This window comes from Protopterus annectens, chromosome 4.part0 (genome assembly GCF_019279795.1).
Source record: "Protopterus annectens isolate FY-2018-M chromosome 4.part0, PAN1.0, whole genome shotgun sequence".
NCBI lineage: Eukaryota > Metazoa > Chordata > Ceratodontiformes > Protopteridae > Protopterus > Protopterus annectens.
In genome coordinates this window covers 637,893,091-637,915,407 of record NC_056733.1, presented here as the reverse complement: position 1 = coordinate 637,915,407, position 22,317 = coordinate 637,893,091, and the positions used below count along the sequence as shown (strand labels likewise).

The 22,317-nt window shown below is 37.6% G+C and overlaps 1 protein-coding gene across 1 annotated transcript in view; it reads right to left on the bottom strand.

Moving 5' to 3' along the window:
• Positions 1-22,317, bottom strand: part of VPS33A (VPS33A core subunit of CORVET and HOPS complexes) — a gene marked incomplete in the record, with an annotated part of 507,742 nt that overhangs the window by 147,991 nt on the left and 337,434 nt on the right. The window contains 1 exon segment of the mRNA XM_044068595.1: positions 12,230-12,367. Within this exon segment, the coding sequence (XP_043924530.1) occupies positions 12,230-12,367 (138 nt within the window).

The following is a 22,317-nucleotide window of genomic DNA, read 5'->3' as shown; positions in this document are numbered from 1 at the left end:
AATCAGTAGTACAGTTCTGACATCACAGAAAAATAGAGTCTAAATTTTCTAATTTCTAGCTCTCTAAAAGAAAACACACTTCTAAAATAACTTATTTACAGAGCAAGGCAGAGTGCTGTGAGTTGGATAGTCAAGGCAACAATGCTTAATAATCTCTGGTTCTCACTGTTTAAATTGAAACTGCAGTCCTGCTAAACATTGCATCATCTTTTACACTTTACTGGTGTTCCCAGACTGACAGAAACTGCATTTACATTCTTTCACACTTAGAGCAATAAAGGACATTCCACATGTAAATTCTGGTCATAAACTTCAACCTTACAACAATAGGCAGGAAGCCTTCATCTAGCTGGACTGGAGCCGACTTGTAAAAGATCAAAGGCAGTGATTAAATAATTTTAATTTCAAAAGACCATCAAGACATACTTGACTTAGCTTTCTTTACAGCAGATGGCAATGTTGCTACATTGTTTTAAGTTCAACATTCATATTTACAAATGATAGAATTATCTGCACAATTCTATCTGGCTAGGCTGGCAGCCTTCACCCATCTCTACCAGTCTTCACAGATGGAAAAATGGTTTATTATCCTAAGAGGTGCAGTGTGCACTTAATATGAAAGAGGGGGTAACTTCAGCTTTAGCAAGCTAAGTGGATACCAACTAGTTTTAAAATAACAAGCCAGATTGGAAGGGGGTGAGGCACTTTGTATTCTGACTCTATGAAATACAGTGGGATGGCCGATAAATTTAAACAGCTGAAGGGGAGTGATTTCACAAACCTATAATTTTGTGCTTACTTACAACAGCCAATGAAAGAGGAGAGGGAAGGAAACATGGCAAAGTTAACATTAGCGGCAGGCAACTAGAAAGGCAATTGAGTTTAAAAACACCATCACCAGAGTGGGAGAGTTCGGGGTGGGATTTAATTTCTGTATGACTCACAAGAGACATAGCTGTGGTCTCTTTCCTAGTTTAAATATGCAATTAAAAGCAGAATACAAATTAAACCGTGTAAAGAAAATACACCACAATACACAAAAACAGAAGACATTGAAACAATATAAAATACAAGAAAGCAAAAACAAATTAACCTTTCTCTCAGATCAATCTATGGCACAGTCAGAGTGCGTTTTTCCACTAGTATTTATTTCATTGGTATTAAGGTCTCCTGAATTCGTTGTGCGAGTGTTTCTTTTATGTGATTTGGATAAGGCTTTTGCAAAAATGCTACAGCATGAACTCCCGGCCATGTAAATGATGGCAAAAGTGCCCCTAAAGAGGTGCTGGGGGAGGAGTTTCTTCTTTATTCAATTAGGCATTACTAAGCCCATCTTTTCTGTTGCTTTGACTTGCCATCTAATTTGAAGCAACAATGAAGGACAACTATCCTTTTCTCTATGGCCTATAAGAAAGGGTTTGCTTCTACTAAAATGATCTTTATGAGAAGAAAATGTTCTAAACAACAGAACTGTGGCTTGGGGGTGAGAAACAGGGAAAGAGATCACTGCAGTTAAATAACATCTCTCCAAGTCCTCCTAGGTTATCATTAGCTGATCTGGCATAAAAGGATAAGTGTGGAGACTGAAACATCAAGCAACTAAGCTTTTAGGTTCTCAGGATAGGATTCTGCCCTGAGCCACACAACTTTACAAACCCACCCCTGAAGCAGAAGCCCTATACGATGTACATACTTTGTCATAAGCACACATAACTATGCACACACCAGCTGCATCTGCTACAGTATTTACATCTTAAATTTATCTGTTATCACGGAAATTCTAAAAACATTTCTGCATCTGACTCGACATTGCTCATGCCTTGACAGAAAGCATGTGTATTTAATACAGTTTAAAGTACAATAGCTTTGTCAACAAAATTATATTTCTTTTTTTGCCAAATCTGTTTTAAGAATCATGACTTTCTATTGAATTGTAGTATAACAAAAAGGGCAAGTCTTCTTTTCCTGTGAAGAAAAGGAAAAAGAAACTGTGGATGATCAGCTCTTGCCTGCTCTAAAAAGCCCTGTACCTTTTACCTGCTCTTTTTGGCACAGATCAGTGTGCTCATTGTTTTCCTGTTCTATATTTTTAAAGGTCTCAAACAGAAAAACGCACAGCCATTTAGATTACTTTAACTATTTTATGGCCATAAAGGGACCCCTGAGGGTCAACTAAAACATTCGCCCATATAATTTACATTCTTAGAAAAGGTGATACTTCAGGAGAAAATCACAGATCACAAGAAGTTAATTTTGTGGTTTGAGATTGGTTTGGAGAGAAGTTAATCCAAGACTTGTAAAACTCTTCATTTTCTTCTGCTTTCACAAACCTAAATGAATAAACTTCTTGAAACTTCAGCAAAACATCTTTCTTGCTCTCAGTGGGAGGGCATCAGAAAGAGAGTCACCTAGATTTGCTAGATAAAGTGATTTTGTCTGGTCTAATCCTTTATGCCGTTTCTCATTCGTCCTGTCACCTTCCAAGTCACAGGTGGGATATCAGACTTGACTCCAGCATTCTGGATTACCTTTGGTTTGTATGTTGTAATACACTGACAATGGCCTAGTTCATTAGTGCTTTTCCCATACAGTCACTTCAGTGGTCCAGATTTGTGACTAATCCAGGCTCTGAATGATAAAGTGATGTTTTATATATATATATATATATATATATATATATATATATATATATATATATATATATATTTATATATATCTATCTATATATATATATATATATATATATATATATATATCAAGAAGTTTTGCCTTAACATGATCTGGTAGAGGTTGTTCTTTTAACCATGCATGTCTACGAATAACCGCCCCTGTCATAGCTGCCCTACATGAAGCTTCCAATGCATCATATCCACACTGCAGAAAGTGATTGCTAACTTGCTGAGAATTATGTACAGCCTCCTGCAAAGATTTCCTATCTAAAGGTTCAGGAGAGGCCAATGTTTTCTGTAAATCATCTAACAGGTAATCCTGATATTGAAACATATGAAAGAGACAATTGAGAGCTCTCATAGATAAAGTAGTGGAGGTGTAGACCTTCTTCCCCCATCTCTCGCTTCCCTGTTGGAAGGTAAGGGATTTTTGGAGGTGGTAGCTGAAACCCCTTTAGGTCCCTGTGAAATTGTTTCTAAATCAACAGCATGGGCTCTAAAGAAATGAGAATGTGTTTCTGGGACCCTATAGTATCTGTCAGGCTTGGCAGGAGCAGGAGGAAGAGTATCAGGGGTAACACTGGAGTCAGAGTATAGATCATCCAAAACATCAAGCACAGGAGGTATAGCTAAGGGCCTGTGTTGGGGCTTTTTAAGGAAGGTACGAAGGCGCTTTCTGGAATCAGAGTATTCCTGGCCTTGCCACTTAAAATGTTCCCTCATGGAATGCAGAACTTCCCCAAAAGAAATATCCTCAGGAGGGGAGGCCGAGGGGATGGAATCCTCTGCATCCGAGTCCTCATAGGTCTGGAAGGGCTCTTCCTGGCTATCAGAGTGAACAGAGTCCTCAGAATCTTCATCTGAAGGGAGAGGGTCGGAGGGTTCAACCCGGGGCCTCTTATCAGAAGGAGGCTGGGATCCTCTCTCTGGATGGGCCTGGGAATCTCTGATCATGGAAATTAAGTCTGCGGCCATAGTCATGATTTGTGTTTCAGGAGTAGGCTGAGGTAAGGCTTTAGCAGTAAGGTGCTTGGTCTTGCTGGCTGCCTTAGCACGTGTGTAGGCCTTGATAGACATGGACATGGGAGGCCTAGCAGCTCCACGTGCAGGAGTGACCTTATCCACAGCAATGGTCTCGGGCATTTCCTCGGTTTCAGTATCCGGAGGAAAATCAATAACTGGCGTCGGTGTGGTCTCCGGTATCGGAGGTATCGGTAATGCGGTGTCTTCAGTTCGGAGTGGTGAAATAACCGCCTCAGAGGGAACCGGTGCACTCACGGTAGGTTTTGGTGTGGTGTCGGTGGAAGACGCGGACCGAGGATGTCGGTCCCGGTCTTTTCGTTTCTTAGGAGTCTGCGATGTCAGTAGTTCCGACGGCATTGTATAATTGAATTTTTCGCCGAAAAAGTCTTCAGCGAACTCCGCCCGGCACCTGAGAGTGCGCTTATTGAAGCGAGCACAGGCGGCACAGGCCGAGACGTCGTGGTCTGGGCCAAGGCAAGGAAGGCAGTAAGAGTGGAAATCCTTATGAGGTATTTGTTTACCACAAGACAAACAATTATTTACTTTTTCAGTAATTTCTGACATCGGCTGAGGCAAGAAAAGGTCCCCAATGGGGTACTTAGCTTTTTTGATGACTTCGGATTCGAAGAATACAGGAGCTGACCGACCGGCACTTGCGAACTGCTTCTGCTTCGGGCACCGCGTGGCAAGAAAGACTGAAGAAGATGGCGTCGGCTGATGCTTATGTACTCCAGCCGCTCTGACGTCGGAGAGAAATGCGACATCAGCCGACGTCGGACCCAGACTTTGGAATCCGGCTGACCGAGGGCTGCCTGAGGCAGGACAACCCATATGTTATGACTGCAGTTGCATTCTTGAAGGACATCTGCAATTGCGTACACCTTGTAATATGCTTTAAATAGCTAAGCAGATCCACAACCTGGAAGCTGGCTCTAGAAGCCCAAAATGAAAAGTTGATGAAATGCTGATATTCCTTCTTCCGCAAGGCAGAAAATGAAAGGCTGCAACCTACATAAAACTTTCTTGCTTTAATAACAAACAAAAATCTCCTCCTAGTAGATAAACCTAAATAAACAATAAATTTGGCATTGCAATTATAATGGCCCCTTGGTTGATATAAGAATTTTCTTGATGGTAAATATAACCTATGTCCATTGAATATAGCCGGGCATTGCTTGCACATTCCACATTTGTATGTGCCTTCTTTTTTATTATCACTACTTGCCATTGGTTTGTTCTGATTCATCTCTAGCATTTCTTTTAAATTGGTACCCCTACGTCTAATGAATCTAGGAAACTCTGGAATCATATTCCCTAACCTATTGTCCAGTCTTAGGATCGGCCAGTATCTCTTTACACTGTTTTCCACAACCTCATACTAAAAGTATGGATGTATCCTTTTTGTTCCTTATTCTGCAGGCTACTGCCCACTTGGCATAATGATGTGCCCGTAGTGTCTAGGAGAGGTGGATATTTTGTTTCCCTGCACCTAATAATCTCTGTCGCTAGCTCTTCAACAAGAAGGCTAGGATACCCTCTTTCAAAGAATCTTTCTTTTAGGAACCTAATTTCCTCCATAAACACCTGCTTTGTGTTGCACATTCTGGAGGCACGGATAAATTGCCCCTTGACTATGCCTCTTTTTTGATATTCAGGGTGGTTACTTTTAAAATGCAAAAAAGCATTTGAATAGGTGGGCTTCCTAAACAGACTTGATATGAACCTATTGTTAACTTTATCTTTAACCAAGTGCACATCCAAATAATTCAAGCTGTCAAAACTCAATGAGTGTGTAAAGGTTAGAAAAGAAGTAGTGCTGTTGATGTAATGAAAAAATTCCTCCATATTTGCCCTAGTACCACTCCATACCAGACAAATGTCGTCAAGAAATCTGACATAATGCTTGATGTACTGTGCCCACTCTGTGCCAAAAATGTATGTGTTTTCCCCATTTATGCAACACTATGTTTGCATAAACTGTGGCACAGGCCGCCCCCATTGCAACACCTGATTTTTGCCTGTAGAAATGACTGTTGAAACAAATTAAATTATTTTCCAGGATTAGTTCCATTAACTCCACCAACAAGTTTGTGGTGTTGGAAGTAAGTTTCGCCTCTTTAACTAAAACATCACTAAACCATTTCAGTCCTGTAGAATGAGGTATACTGGGGAACAGTTGAACAATGTCTATAGTTACCAGCAATAGATCCGGATGATATGCTAGGGATTGCAGACCCCTAAGAAAATCCCAAGAATCCCTGCAGATGTACTTCAGAGAAGCAGCAAATTGTTTCAAAGTGTGGTCTATAAATTTCCCAATCGGTTCTGTTATACCTCCTTGCCCAGATACTATAGGTCTGAAGTGCAGGGGGTCCAGACCTTTGTGTGTTTTCGGGATGCCAAATATTGCAGGAATTCTTGGCTTGGCAACAATTAAAAAATTATACAATTTTTCATTAAAAACCCCTTGCAAAAGATGGTCATATAAAATGAAAGAAATTCTTGAGTATGCCATATGTAACTCATTCCTGGACACCTGTTCATACTGCTCCGGGTCCTGCAACATCCGTTCAATGTACTGAATATAGTCTGAATTATACATCAGAACTAACCCCCCCCTTATCTGTTTTCATAGCCCTACAGTTATTACTTTTGAGATCCTTAATTAAATTCATCTCATTCCTACTGATATTGTGGGGGTCATTTCTTTGCTTATTATTGTTAATCATCCTGATGTCTTTTTCCATCATTTCTTCAAATATTTTGACTGTTGGGTCCATAGGTGGGTTAAATGTACTCCTACGTGAAAGCTTCATACTTACAGGAAGTTCCCCTTTAAAATAAAGCATTAGGTTCAGTTGCCTGCTAAACATTTTTAAATCTATCAACTCTTGTTCCATCCTGTTAGAAAATGCTGGCACAAAATGCAGTCCCTTGGTGAATAAATCAAAATGTTCTGTTCCCAAACTAATGCTGGTATAATTGTAAATCGAAAAATTGTTTTCTGTTACCACTGTAACCTTATTTGAACCATTCAAGCTGGCCACAGCGTTGGTCGTGTGTGGATGGCTCAAAATAGCCTGCATGTCCTGGTCTACTTGTTCCCCCACCCCTGAAAAAATCCCCCCCCCCCCCGTTTGGGGGAAAGTGAAAATCCTGGTGTAAGGAACCTCTATCCTTCTCTGCAAACCTTTGGTTGTATCTCGGTGTTTCATACGGCATTTCTGTTCTGTAACCCCTATTAAAATTTCCCTGTGCACCACTATTAATGTTGTTATACTGCTTAGCTTTAAATGGCAGTGGGTAGGCCACCCCTTCATTGTATTCCTTTAAGTCCCTCTCTAATTTGTGTATTTTATGATTAAGAATTCTCAAACAGTGTTAGTCAACCTCCTTAAAAATATTATCATAACTTCGTTTAACAGAAACAAATCTTTCATTGTTAATTAAACTGTTGTTCAAAGCCTTTAAATCATTTAATAAGACTTCTGCTTTTGTTTCATATTCCACCATAACCTCTAACATTTCTATACCAGCACGATTAAATACACCACACAATTTCTTGTAGTAATTAGAGTCCTTTTGCACATTGTTGGGAAATTTAAAGCACCTCAGTCCCTTTGGTATTCCAGAGCCAGCTTCCAGGTTGTGGATCTGCTTTGCTTTATTGGTGCCTTTCACTTGTTCTTGGTTTTATGCTTTAAATAGCTGGCAACCTGATATTTAATCAAGGTTTCAACGAGGATGCATCCCAGGACTCCCATGAGCCCACATAATAATCCTAGCTAGTTCCTGGACCTGAAACTGTGTCTGCAGGGCTGATATCCCAGTCATCCTTGTTTAATAGTTGCTAAACTGACCCAGTGAACAACTACTATCATCCACAGAGTTTATTAGGCAAGTAGGGAACAGAACTCTATTCCCAGGAATTTCTTCTGCAAACACATAGAAACATTTAGGGACAATTTGGAATCACCAATTCACCTACAACAGAGGTAGGAAGAACTGCAGTACCTGGAGAAAACCCAAATGAACACAAGAATAACATGCAGACTCTACACAGAAGGCACTTCAGCCAAGAAGCTAAGTGAAGAGAGCCTCTAATTCTTCTTACTAAGAAGATACAATAATTACTCACTGAGCCAACGTGCCAACCAGAACTGATATTAGATTAGCCATAACTGTATGTACTTTTTTGTTGTTGTTCACGCCCCTCATCATTCATGCCTGGGGCGCCTTATTAGTTTCCCCCCATGGCAAGGGTTGAGTGTCAGGTAGCCAGGCAGCTTATCAGTCCAATGGGGAGGCCTGGTGCATCATCCCCCCACCCCTGCAGCAGCTCAGTTAGCTATGATTAAGTGCTGCCAACCACAAGGTGTATGCCTTTGCACACACACACACACACACACACACACACACACACACACACACACACACACACACACACACACACACACACACACTGCTTTTGTGTATGCTTGCAGGCAACCTATGCCCAAAGGCTAATGCTTCATAAGTACAACACTTCGCTCTTCAGTCTCTTACAAACATCTGAGCCACTAGCTGGAATTCAAGTTGTCTGCATCTCAGTCAGGGCTTTATACCATGTAGCTAGTCAGCCTAGGCTTAATTCTTAGAGAAGGCACCACCAATGTGGAGAGTCCTGCTTTCAGAAGTTTGTGACATATTTTGAAGACCCTGTTCCTGGAGTTGTTGAAATGGATGTCCCATCATTTGAAGAAACAAAATAAGAAATATATATATATATATATATATATATATATATATATATATATACATACATACATATATATATATATATATATATATATATATATATATATATACAGATGTATATATACATATTTTTTTCTGAATATTTGTCTGAATATATACCATGTTTACCTTGTTTTTCTCTCTAAATTCAGTGTTTATGAGAAGACTTCTTATTCTGTATTTTTTTCTCTCTCTTCTATCACAGGAGAGGGCAAGGTTTTACCTTGAAGGTTACTGACTGGATCAGCTCTTCTGATAATGTCACAGTCTGCCTTGTTTAACACTTTGTTGTATCCCAAAGAGTACCTGCTAGTTTTCTTTGGGTTTATTATTACTAGGTTCTTTTTCCTGGAGCCATAGGAATAGTTTGTTAAAACTAAAGTCTTTCTGCAGATTTTTTTTGTACTTTTCTAAAAAAGTTCTGCTACCTTTTAGCAGGATGAGATTATCTGCATAAATGATGACAATTAGCTCAGGATGATCTTCAATCAGAACATTAAAGAAATGACATTGACTACAACACTAATCCCTGCGAGATGTGAGCAGTAAGAATATCAATGCTGGATGTGTATGTGATCCAAAATAAACTATGAATTCTAATTACCAAACTATGTTAGCATGGTCTGGGCCCACATAAAACCAGTACAAAGTCTGACAATCTCTTCTGGAGGAAGGAGAAGGTAGTTATTCTTCCCCAAGTATACTTAACTAGCTCAGAAGGAAAGGATGCATTTGTTAAGCAGATAATGTTGATGGAAAAGTAATAGAATAAATTTACATAAAGGTAAGTTGATTCTTCAAGACTACAGTTAAGCAGCAAATGTTTTTTCAATTGCAAGAACAGCTGAAGAGAATATATGCCAACACTGCTTCTATGGAAGTCCCACACTACATGCACAGGTGTCTTACCAGGCACAAGGCCCAGCATTAGCCTTTGCAAGAATGACACCAGCTTTAGAAAAAATGGCTGCACTAATACTTTAGCAGGTAAAAAATGTAATTATTTTCTGTTACAGCTTTTCTCCCAAAAAAGATGAAATTATTTTTATGGAAAGGATTGCGGATGCATGGAATGGTCTGTCATAAAAGGTGGTGGATTCAGCAACAAGGTGGCAGTGGACAGACACATTACTCAGCTGAGAAGGAAGTGGATGGTGAGTAGCTTACTTCATAATGGTAAGCTATTCATGGAAGGGGAAACGGTTAAGGCCTAAAATGGTTCTTACATTTTGTGTTTGCAGCATATGTTCAATGTTAAACAAGACTAACAAAATGGAACTAGAGTGAGATAAATGTTAAAAAATAAAAATCCATCCAAAACAATTTTTACATTAATAAATGCTACTTGTTGGCCACATGCTTGCTATACAACTGAAACATACCAGATAGCATCTCCAAAACATTTTTTTATTATCTTTCTCTTCCTTCTAAAGGTGCATTTTTTTTTTCTACAAGTGTAATCTCCAAAATGGACACATGAATCTACATATAGTTCATGTGCTACATATGCAATCTCCAAAATTGGACAAAACTCTACACACATTTCCTGCATTACAAGTGAATAACTGCTCTTATAATCTGTACACAAATTCTTACCTTTCTTTAAAAAAGGCCACTGCAAAACTCCTCCATTTGTGTATTATGTACATGCACTTCTGCAAACTTTGAAGGATGCATCATTCTGTTTTTTTGTCTTCTATAGTTTGTATTGTACAATTTGTAAAATGTCTCGTTCCCCTCAAGGAAGCACTGGGCAGTGTTTTCCTAGTGTCCACCTGGGAATTCCACCCGCATTTTATATTGTGTCTTGTGTTTGTTTTTTTTTGTCTATTTGGACTGGGTTGTGGCTGAAAAGGGTCCTTGGACCAGTCCACTTACCTGATTAAAAAGATTAAACAAAAACAAAAAACATGACAGAAAGACAACCAGATCACAAAGGATGCTTTGCTATTTGTTTTAGTTTTGGGAGGTGGGTTTAACACTACCTGATTGACCATATATGGATATAAAATCAAATCTGTACTTACTTCCGAGTTCCATGTGCAGCCTCCATAGTCTAACTGCATACGCATGCATCTATTTAAGAATTTATAGAAAGCCACTCCATAAGACAGAAACTGAGAACACCAGAGGCATAACTAGGTCACCTGGGACCCATGGCTGTTCCCAGACTCCCGAAGTCTGTTGCTCTCCTCAACCAGAAGTTGAGAACCATAAAATAAGCTCCTAAAATGGATGCATAAGTGCTGTATGTGTTCTTAAATGAATGCATGTACTACATTTGTGCCCCATCGGCAACCTCTGATCACACCCTCTAACAACTTGTGCCTTGGAGCAGTTGTCCCTTCATTCCATCCTAGTTACAGTTCGAGAGAAAACAGCCTCCTGACAATAAGGTGGCACAGTAGTTACTTGGCAATTATACCCCAGGAACTCAAGAGTTGCACCTGGTATCCCTCTAAGTAGTTTGTACTCATGGATTAAGTGAAGAAGGCATGCTATGGCAATGCCATACTGGATTTGATTTGATATGGGATATCAAGGTCAAACATACCAACCAATTTGCAACATAAGACAAAAAATTAAGAAAACAAAGGAACGCATTTGCATTACCCCCACAGAAAAAAACCCCCCACAAAAATAGAATGACAAGTGTTCAAGATACTAGCATAATTTTCCAAACTGCAGTCTTACTTAAAAAGCAACAATTTTAAACCAAATTGAAAAACCTTTTCCTAGATATTACACTAGCTGTCTGCTGGTGAATAATGGATATAGAATATAGTTTATTTTATTTTTACTCAATTTGGTAATTGGGGTAGAGCACTGATCCAAATGGACCTATTTCAGTCTCAGCACAGACAAATGTAAATAACAATAAACAAGCAAGTTAACAAGTATTATGAAAGTAAACAAAATGTGCGAAGATGGCAATGAATCAGTAACACTAAAAATAGTGCTTTAAAACTATAACCCATCTGTTCAACATAAGGGTTTGAGCGCCACACCTTTTACTGGTATTAAATGCAGCAATGAGCAAGTCACTTAACCAAACTAAAGCTTCAAATTTATCACAGAAAAAAACATACATGCATTGTGGTACTTAACAGAGTAATAAAGTCAAAAAGTTCCAAAAGTTTCCAGAGCATCTCATGCAGCAAGCTCTAAAAATAGCTCAGATATTTCCAAAATTCTCAATGCTGTCAACAGCAGTCATTTTAGCTTAATATGTAAAGCAGAGTTTAGAAAAATATCGTACAGCACAACATATGCCAGGTAACCTACAAAAGCATGCTTCTGCTATTTCTTCCTGGAATCATCTCAATGTCCATTCAACAGTGACATCAGTCACTAATTTGTAACATTTTCAATCAAACCTTCTAAATTAGAAAGGACCAAATTACCCAAATAGAAAACTGTGCTAAGTTCAACTCAACATACAGATTAATGAATACTTTTCCAAGCTGCACGCTGCATCATCATTCAAGTCCTGCTCTACCTACCTGTGCAGCAAAAGTTTTTCAGTGCCCATTCATCTACTTTTCCAAACCTTGCCTGTCCTTTATATCAACATTATTCACAATTCTATGGTTTACATTTTATAAATGCAGAAAATTCCAAACCATGACACTTGAAGTCCCACTTTCATGCATTAGTACAGGCTTATACAGTCATAATAACAACACACAAACTCATGCTTTCAGAAGTGTACTCAGCAGAGTTGATGTTTATGTCTGCTATCAATGTGAAAACATAATTACCTGGAGAATTTCCCGCTTGTAATAGTCGAGTACCTTTTGCTTTAGGCCATTGTTGCAAACAGACTGCATACAAGCAAGTCTTAAAATCTTTAACAGTGGATCCTTACGAGCAATGCAGTCCTCAATATAACTGTTAACCTGAGAGAAATGGATTGCATTAGATTTTATACTCAACAACAGAGAAAATTACTACAATACAACCAATAACTAGTGATGTAACCTTTTAAAATGCTGATCAGAGCTTACACACCAACTTCATCTGAACAGCTGGCTTCCTATTAAAGGAAAAGCTGATGATCTACTCCTCTCACTTGTTCATAAGACCATCAACAGCGACTCGACTCTTCCCCTTAGGCAAAGGATGGTCATCAAAGAAACACCCTACGATCACTGCTCACAAACCAATGCTGCCAGATTACTGGCCAGATCTGATCACTCTCTCACACCCAAGCCTGTACTGGTGGCATAGATGGACAGAGCCCAGACTATAGATCAGGCAACCAAAATTCAATTATGGTTCCAGTGTTTGACAATGCAGGTAGAAACAATGGGCATGCCCATGGTGGAGGGAAGTATGTGCAAGCACACAGAGGCGCAAGCTTGTGGTTTGAATTCTCAGGCGGAGACAAGGAAAACAACTCCACACTGCTTCCCATAGGGTGGACAGGGCATCCGCTGACACCACATACTCTTGCTAAAATGAGGAGAGGTGTAGTGTAGACTCTCACTGCACTATCCACACATCAGTGGCTCTGGGAGGTCAAAGAAATGCGGGGCTGAATAAAGAAAATACAGAAGTACTCCTGATGGCTGCTTAAAGAAAGCCCTACTAGTCAATACTTTAGTGAAGAGGAATGAATGGAGAGACTGACTGCAGGGGCTAATGACCACCGAGTAGTGGAGCAAAAAAAAAATATATTAACTCTCATCTCCACCAACCACACATTCTGCATATTAGCTTCTAATGTATGGGACTCTCAGCCCGCAGTGCTCCGTAACATATCTAACTACAGTACAGTAACAGTGTAACTATTAGCTTTTCTCTAGCAGACAGTCACTTGCTCCTGTTTCAACCAACCTCCAATAACAAATTCAGAGATAGTGTTTAACATAATGGTTAAGGTCTTTACCTCACATTTACAGGGTTTAATTCTGACCCCTGGCTATTGGCTAGGCATATTCACTTATGGGTTGATATAATGGTTAAGCTGTTTACCTCACAAACACAAGGTACAGGGGTTGAATTTTCATCTCTGAAAAGAAAATCAGCTAGGCTTAAAAAGCTCCACATGGGCAGCTAGCCCAGTATTTATCTATGAACCCATCCAGTTAAACATTAACACAAAACTTTCTTTATCTTATTACATTTCTGTTGGTCTTCTACTCCGGCTGCAATCTCCAAATCCTCCTTCCAACTCTTTACCTATTTTAACTTTCACAACCAACTATTCAAATGCAATTACCCTTCTTGCTTTTGTAATCCTTTTCACAAGCAAAAGCTTTCATCACATTTGAAACAAGTACATAGTGCTCCTTGTCACACATTAATAAACATAAATACCCAGAAACACTCAACTGGCTCAAATTCCCCCACCAGGTCTTCTCTGCCAAATTAGTCAGGGCACACCAAACAAACACCCATCCAAAACTGCCTAACCTCATTCACTGGCACTGGCTCCAAAGAAATTTTCAAAGTCTCATCCAGAAATCCAAAAACTGTCATCAGTAAGCATCTCTAGATTTTGGAACAAGCTCCAAAACTTAAATCAGACTCGAACAATATTCAAGAAATCGTAGCTACATTAAAAAGACATACGCAGAACAAACCATAACAAGTCAACCACAAGCTGAAGTAACTTAAATCCTGCAAGATATGCAAGGGCTTTCACTCTCCAAGGCACTTCATCAGATAATAAAAGATCTTATTTTATATTGTACTAAAACAACATATGATTAAATGATGTAAACTCGAAGCTGAGTACAGGTTTTAAAGAGGCAGTGTCGTTTAAACCTTGTAGCTTGCAATCTAATAATCCATTCAAGTTCTAACCTCTCAGTGGCATTAAGCACATTGGCATCTCTCAAACTAATATTCAAAACTTGTAACACCAAAATTTTGAACCTGTGTTGCAGCCCCTTAGTCTTAACATGTTTAATAAAAGCATTTAAAGGTTTCTGTTTTTTATATCATAAATATGTTCACTAATTCTATATTTTAATTCCCGATTGGTCTTACCTACATAAAAACATTTACATTCCTCACAGCTTGCCAAACAGACCAAATTTTCAATATTACAGTCTGCACAGGATGCGACCTTGTACGTTTTTTGTTTAGCTGGATGTGCATCTACAGAACTTTTCAAAGCACTGCTGCAGTAGTTACAATTGTGACAGGGAAATGTACCCACTTAAATGCTACTTTAGGCTTTTTGTATTTATTCTTACTGTACAACTGGCTCCTCAGTGATTTTTTTTATTTTGAAAAATAAATGGCGGCATAACTCTTACTTTTCTTTTCATCTTCATTTACTGATATGATTACTAGTTGCACTTAATCTCACAGAACAAATTGACATTTCTAGAATAGGTTATGGTACCCATAAACAAGGAGATTTAGGTGGAACAGGCATGTTAGCAACTTCATTCTGAATTCCAATAAAAAAATGAGCAGCCTTAGCTGATCTCAATGCATGATGGTCAATTTTTTCTTCATCTTCCTTATGGTAACTTCCAGCCAAAAATGACTCTTCAATTGTTCAAAAACTGTATCAGATTAGACTCATCAGCAATGAAAATAGCCACTCTAATAAACTGAGTTTTCACAATACTGTTGAAAATAAATGCATGATACATACTATTCCTATTCACATATGTATTTTTAGTACATTTTTTCTTATATAATATGGTCTTAATTTTCCCCATAGAATTTTTCAAAACACTAACATCTAAAAATGTATTTCAGTATGGGAAAACTGCATAGAAAATTCTAAAAAAGTCACTGACTCAACTGATCAATAAAACAATGTAATAATTAAATAGTGACAGTCCATAAAAAGAAAATATCACCCACAAAACTAACATAATATTCAATAAAAGATGAAAATTCATTATTAACAAAACATCTTTTCCCATATTAGCAAAACCATATTTATATAACTATTGGCACATGATGTGCCCATTGCAACTCCCTGCTTTTGTAAATAAAATTTCTCATTAAATACAAAAACATTGTTCTCTAATATCAATTCTGTTAAAAGGCATACCACATTTGCATTCACATTGTCTCTTTTTGTATACATAGATAAATACGGTCTGACATTGGCAACACCTCAGTCATTACGAATAACTGTAAAGTTACAGAGGAAATATCAACTATATTACTATGTTGTTGTTGCCATTCATATAAACCACAAATATTTTCTCAGTATCTACCAAAAAAAGATGGTTCTCAAGCTAAATAAGGATGTAGCTACTCTTCCACATAAATAGTTAACGGCTCTGTGACCCAACAGTTACTAGAAAAAAATCGGTTGCATTAGGGGTTCTATAAGTGATGTATGAATTTTAGGTTAACCACACACTATTTGCATAACAGGATGGCAGACATAAAACTAATCAAAAGGATCATTACTTTGCAATCCACTCATATGCAGATTGTATAACTGAGTCTTTGCTATTGATATCAAGCTATTAACTTGAAATTTAGTAATGGCTTTGTAGGTGCCACTATCATTTAACAAACCCATCATCTGTTTAAGATAAAAACTGAGATCCATAACTACTACAGCATCCCCTTTATCTGATAATTGACTCTCAATCCTTTGGTTCATTTTAAGTTCATTGATTGCTAAAGACTCTTCATAAGTTAAATTACAACATTTACTTGCAAAACATTGATGGATTAATTCAGTCTCATTCATTCACATGTTCTCATGAAAGCTTCTACGAGAGGATGACTCACTGGTGAAAACATGCAAGGCTTTTTTAAATATTCTAGAAAGTCCTTCTACAATTACTAAATGGACATTTTAAACTAACATTTCTGACAAATAGCTTTAAATCTGTAATAACCTATACTACGTCACTGTCAGTTGCTGGAATAAAAAAATATTTTGCACAATAAGGTTTGTTGTGTTTCCGTGAGAACAGAAGAAATATAAATCAAATCTTCAATTGCATCATGCTCACAGTGACAATGCTCTGACTGTTTGATAAAGTTAGTTTTAGGCGAAGAAAATGTATGTGTAGATGTCAATATTTTGAACAATTCTACAGGGAAAATTAAGACCATATTAAAGAGGAATATAAGAAAAATACTAAGTGCATAGGAATAGTACGCATCCTGCATTTATGTTTAACAGCATTGTGACAGCATATTAGAGCATTTAGACTCAGCAGTGATAAAAATCATTTTGATACAAGATTTCGAACTAACAAGTTTTTTTTTTTTTTATTCAGCGGTTACCTGAAGGAGAAACCTGCTCATGATACCTTAAAACAGAGATCAGCTAACGTTGCTCCTTTTTTCCGAATCCAGAATGATGTTAAAATGTCTAGTCTGCCTAAACCATCTTATTTATGGGTACCATTAACCTAGTCTAGGAATGTCAATCATGTTTGCGAGAAAGTTAAATGCAACTGGTCAATCTTAATAGTAACTGAACACATAAAATGAAAAATAAGAGTCGCTCAGTCATTTACTTTTCAAAGTAAAAAAAAATCACTAAGAAGGCAGTTATACAATAAGAATGTATATAAAATTCTATAGTGGCAATTAATAAAGTAGTACATTTCCCTGTCACAATTGTAACTAACCCAACAGTACTTAGAAAAAGGTCCGCATATGTACAATCGGGTTACACAGAAAATAAATAAGGTGGCAGTATTATAATACTGAAAATGTGGTTTATTCGGCAAGCTGTGAGGAATGTAAATGTTTTTATTTAGGCAATACTAATCAGGCATTAAAAGACAGAATTAGTAAACATTTTTGATATAAAAACAGAAACTTACAAATTCTTTGGCTAAACAAGTTAAGACTAACAGGCTGCAACACAGGTTCAAATTTTGGTGTTACAAGTTTTGAATATCAGTTTAAGAGGTTGTGTTGTGCTTAATGCCACTGAGAAGTTAGAACTTGAATGGATTATTAGGTTGCAAACTACGATGCATCTTTGAACAACATTCTCTCTATCTAAAACCTGTACTCTAGTCACGGAGTTTACCACATGTTGCTTTAATGTAATATAAAATGAGATCTTGTTGAATTATTTACCTAATGATGCGCCTTTGACTGTTAAAGTACTTAAGTGTTTTGGTTGGAAAAAAAAAGTTTTACTTCAGCTTGTGGTCGACTTGTTCTACATATTTGCTTTTTATATACAACTGTAGTTCACCTGCATGCCTGGATTTTCTTTTATTCTTGAACTATTTTCCACACAAATATGGGACATGGCTGAAGACAGAATTATTGAACTGGACTATACTCCATCAACGTTTTCTGGAAGAATGTAGATGGCAAATTTCAGCATATTTTGTAATTTACAGGCAATCCGTTGGTGGATATAGACTTCCAGCTTGATGCTACATCTGATACTTTGAATGTGACTATTGCAACAGATTTGTCTAAACAGATCAACTTGAATGTAAGCTTATTAAATATAAGAAATTATGGCAAAGATTGTTTTTTGAAGCATGTACTCAGTGTATGGTGGTTCAGCATGGGTTACACATACTTTAGATGCCAGCTTATGGCAACATATATCCAGAACTGCTGAAATGTTGGCAAATTCTAAACAATGAACTCAATATGAACTACGTTAAGCTGATGAATAATTTTTTTCATCCAAGTGACTATATATTTTTGTATGAGATTAATCAATAATATGAAATTAAAGAACACCGTCGTTTTTCAGGTTCTGAGAGTAAATATAATGAAATGATGGACACAGACATGATTTTTGAAAACACAAGGAAGTTGCAGCGAGCTATATCTGACTAGTAGTCACATTTCTTTATTTTACATTTGTTTACCGGGAATGTCCAACTAGGCCAATGACCTGTTTTCAGCAGAGGCCCGGGGAGAAAATCTCCAAGCAGATATTTACATACAATTGCATAAGAATAACAATGGAGGTGGTAATTAACAAGACAAAGATTATAGGAGACCGCTATGTAGGAGAGTCACCATATGAAAAAGGACAACAGATTAAATCAAGGAAAAAATATTCTGTTAAAAACATAGTGAGCTTAGGAGTGCCTATTACATATTGTGAGTATTATTTTTACCATACAAGTAAGCTATTCTTGTTTGCTAGTTTATGATAAAGCAAGGTTATGAAGGATAAAAGTGAGTGAAGCAGGGGATAGGAGATGTTAGTCAAGATACTAGGAGGTTAGTATGAGTGACAGGACGAGGGGATAGGAGGGGTTAGTTGAGATACTGGGTGGTTAGTAGACAGAGGTATAGGGATTAGATATATAGCAAGGACTAGTGAGGTAAGGTTTGATATGGTAGAGAAAACCTAGTTTGACATAAACTTTAATAGTTACTGTGAGGTGTTTGTCTAATCTAAGGTTATCATTTACGGTGATACGGTGACCCCCTAAGAGTTTGGTTTGTTCTACTGGCTCTATTGTATTATTGGAGGAAGTGATGGAAAATGGCAGTGGGGATGTCGGCTAGTTTATGACTGGTAAAGAGCATTAGCTTAGTTTTCTTGGGATAGAGAATAAATTGATAGACAAAATGTTTTCTAAGTCATTGAGAGCAGTCTGGGTTATGCGACGGAGTTCGTATTTGGATGGTGTGGAGCAGATGAAGGTGGAATCATCCATGTATTGAATGATGGTGGCATTATGTGCAGCTGATGATAGTTTATTTGTGAAGATAGAGAAAAGTAATGGACCCAGCAGAGCACCCTGTGGTACACCTATGGTGACAGAAGAGAAGGTCGTTGATTATTCCATTTTACAGACTATTGCTGGTCTGTTAAATAGCTTTGAAACCAAGAGAGAGCTGTAAGAGACAGGTTGAGGTCAGCAAGTTCAGTGAGGAGTATCTGGCATAGACTGTGTCAAAAGCTTTTGACATGTCAAGGAATACAGAGGATACTTGGGAGTCAGGTAATTCTGAGCTGGTTTATAGTATTAGTACAGCTGAGTAGTGCGGTGGTAGTGCTGCGTTTTAGACAAAAACCATGTTGGGATGAGGACAGTAAGTTAAGTAGATAATGGAGCAGCTGTGCATTTTTCTAGGATTTTTGCACATGGGGAAAGAATGGCTATGGGATGATAGTTGTTTAGTTCGCTAGAAGTGCCCCCTTTGTGAAGAGGGATGATGAGTGATGTTTTCCATAATTTAGGGACATATACTGCACAGCAATGGACTTGTTGATTAAGATGGAGATTGGAAAAGAGATGGAGCCTGCTGCTATTTTGAGAAAGTCGTTAGGAAGTTGATCTGTGGCTAGAGCTGAGGGTTTTAGTTGTGATAGTAACTTCTTATTGGTACTGGTTTGTACAGGTTTAAAAGAGAAACAAAATGGCAACAAAAATGTTTACAGGCATTATTTTGCACTTTAAAAATTTTGAGTGAAATGTGGTATTTTATACACTAGAGGGAGCAATGAATGGGTTGTTTGCATATACGTATTTTTTATGTATGAATTTTATGTGTTTAATTAATTGAATTTTAAAATAAACCTTATGAATCAATTATAGGGATGAAATGTTGTGAACAGTTAGTTATTAAAATGAAATGTGTTTGTTTTAATCATTATTTTAAAAAGATATGAAGGCATTTTGTTGAGGTAGATTTTAATGTGATTATGGTAGAATGAGTGTAATTAAGAATTTTTATTGTATTAAGAGTTTCAATTATTTAATTAGTAACAGTATTTAAGCTGAAGGGTAAGAGCAAGCTTTATTCTTGTGCATCTGAGGAAGTGAGTTCAAACGAAAACGCAGGTGTGGAGACATAGCGTTAATGTGTTTGGAGCTGTTTGTTGGATTTACGTGCTGCTGTGGTGTCTTGTTACCTTCTCACAAATAAAGCTGTAAAAAGAAAAGGAGCCGTGTTTTTTCCACTGGTACTATCTTGTTTTGTTGGTTTAAAAGAGAAAACACTGAGATTATTTGTGGCTAGTGAAAGTACGGATCGGAGGGTGCTATTTGCGGTGTGCATCAGGGATAGGATGGAGTTGATAAAATAGGAGCTGGACTGTGAGGCAGTGCTGTTGAAGGAATTTGGGGTGTTTCGAGTTGGAGTAGTGATTTTTCTTAATCTAAATCTAACCAGCATGTGTGCACATAGTCTGGAACTGAATCTATGACAGATAATACTGAAACCTTAACTAGGCAAATGGCTGCCGTTGATTCAACAATTTCAGCTGATGTGACTCGTGTGAACTTTCCAGATCTTCCCGAACACATTCAATTAGATCTGCAAAGAGGGGACAGTCTTTAAACAAAAACAGAAGTCAACAAGAAAGGATGAAAAATGCTATAAACTAGTCTGAGCATTGTCACTTAGAGCATGATACAAAGATTTGATTTAAAAAAAAAATTCTTCTGTTACTTCCAAAATGGCTGCACTTAACAGCATAACATCAGCTCACCCAGTGTGAAAACAGAAACTAAGAAACTACAGCTAGAGATACTGTCAACTTGAGTAAAATTCTGTTACCAGCTAGTAAGTATACTGCCTGGACGCCTACAAAGAAACAACTAAGACAGCCTGAAAGAAAACCAACTAGAAAAGATTAAGAGAAATCACAGACTGGGAAGAATCCTGCAGCTGTTCAGCAAAACAGTTCAACCTCCAGCTTTGGTGCAAGACGTGCCTTTCAGTAATCTAGAGGAGAAATTCAGTCAAATGTGTCAAAGCTGACTAAAATAAATAAAACACTGAAGGAGTATATCACCTCAAATAAAAAGCTGGAAAAATGGAAGAAGCTTAAAACAGATATTCAGATGAGCTAATAAAACTGCAGAAATCTAAGGTCAAAATGAAGAAAAGACTGGCTAAGTATGAGACTGCTCAAGATGAGACATTTCAAAAACTGGTAGAATTAGAGGACAGTGCGCATAGGGAAAAACCTGAGATTTTCTGCTGTATTACAGAAACTAGGAAGGAGCAAACTGCATTAATTCTATGAAAGCACAGATAAACAACTGGACTGGCATCCAACAGCAGGAAATGTTAACTGAAAGGGCACACCGTGTCTATGCTACAAATATGGCCATGAGAATGTGGCAAAGACCTTTACAAGTAGAGAAGCAAACCTACCAACAGAAAGAGTTGATCTTGACAAAACTGTTACAAAAGGCAAAGTATTAAAAGTTGTGGACAGTAGAGTGTTTGTAGAAAATGATTATTCAATGTATGTCAGGCAGAACAAGCAGCAGGAGTGAGATTCAATCTGCTGTACCCAGCTGTCTTTAGAATTTCTTTTTCCTGGAGGATCAAAGTTATTTTTTTATTTGAAACAGGCCAAGAAGGAAATGCAAAAGTTTGCCCAATAAAAAATGATCCCTCAAGCAGAAGACTCTCCCTCTCATTCTTCTGATAATAAAAGCACGCTGAGAGACTTGCCAGTGAAACCTTTTCCTCTGTTCCATAGGAAAATGCCTGAGACACGGACAAAATCATAGAAGCTGACCAAAAGAATTTTCAGCATCATGGACTTGAACCAGCATCTGGAGTTGGGAGATGGAGTTGAACAGGAAAAAGACCAACAACGTGGAAATTAGTGAATGAATGTGAGACTGCAAGCATTAATCACATCTGTAAAATACGGCTGTATTAGGAAAAGTGGAAAGAGCTGGCTTTTGTTTACTTTGTTAAACTTGGGAGGAACTAAAAAGCATTTTCCTCACTTCATGTCATTATGTTAGGAAGGATTCTAAGGTGAGGAGGAAGGAAAAGGTAAAAGTAAAACAATTACATTTCTTAACAGTATTTCTATGAAAACCTTTTGCATTATAAATTGCATATTTTCAGTAAAGTATTTTAGCTGTTCTTCTATGTGATAAAGTTATTAAACAGATGCCTTTTTTCCTTCTTCCTCTTTGCTTCTCTTTCTTTC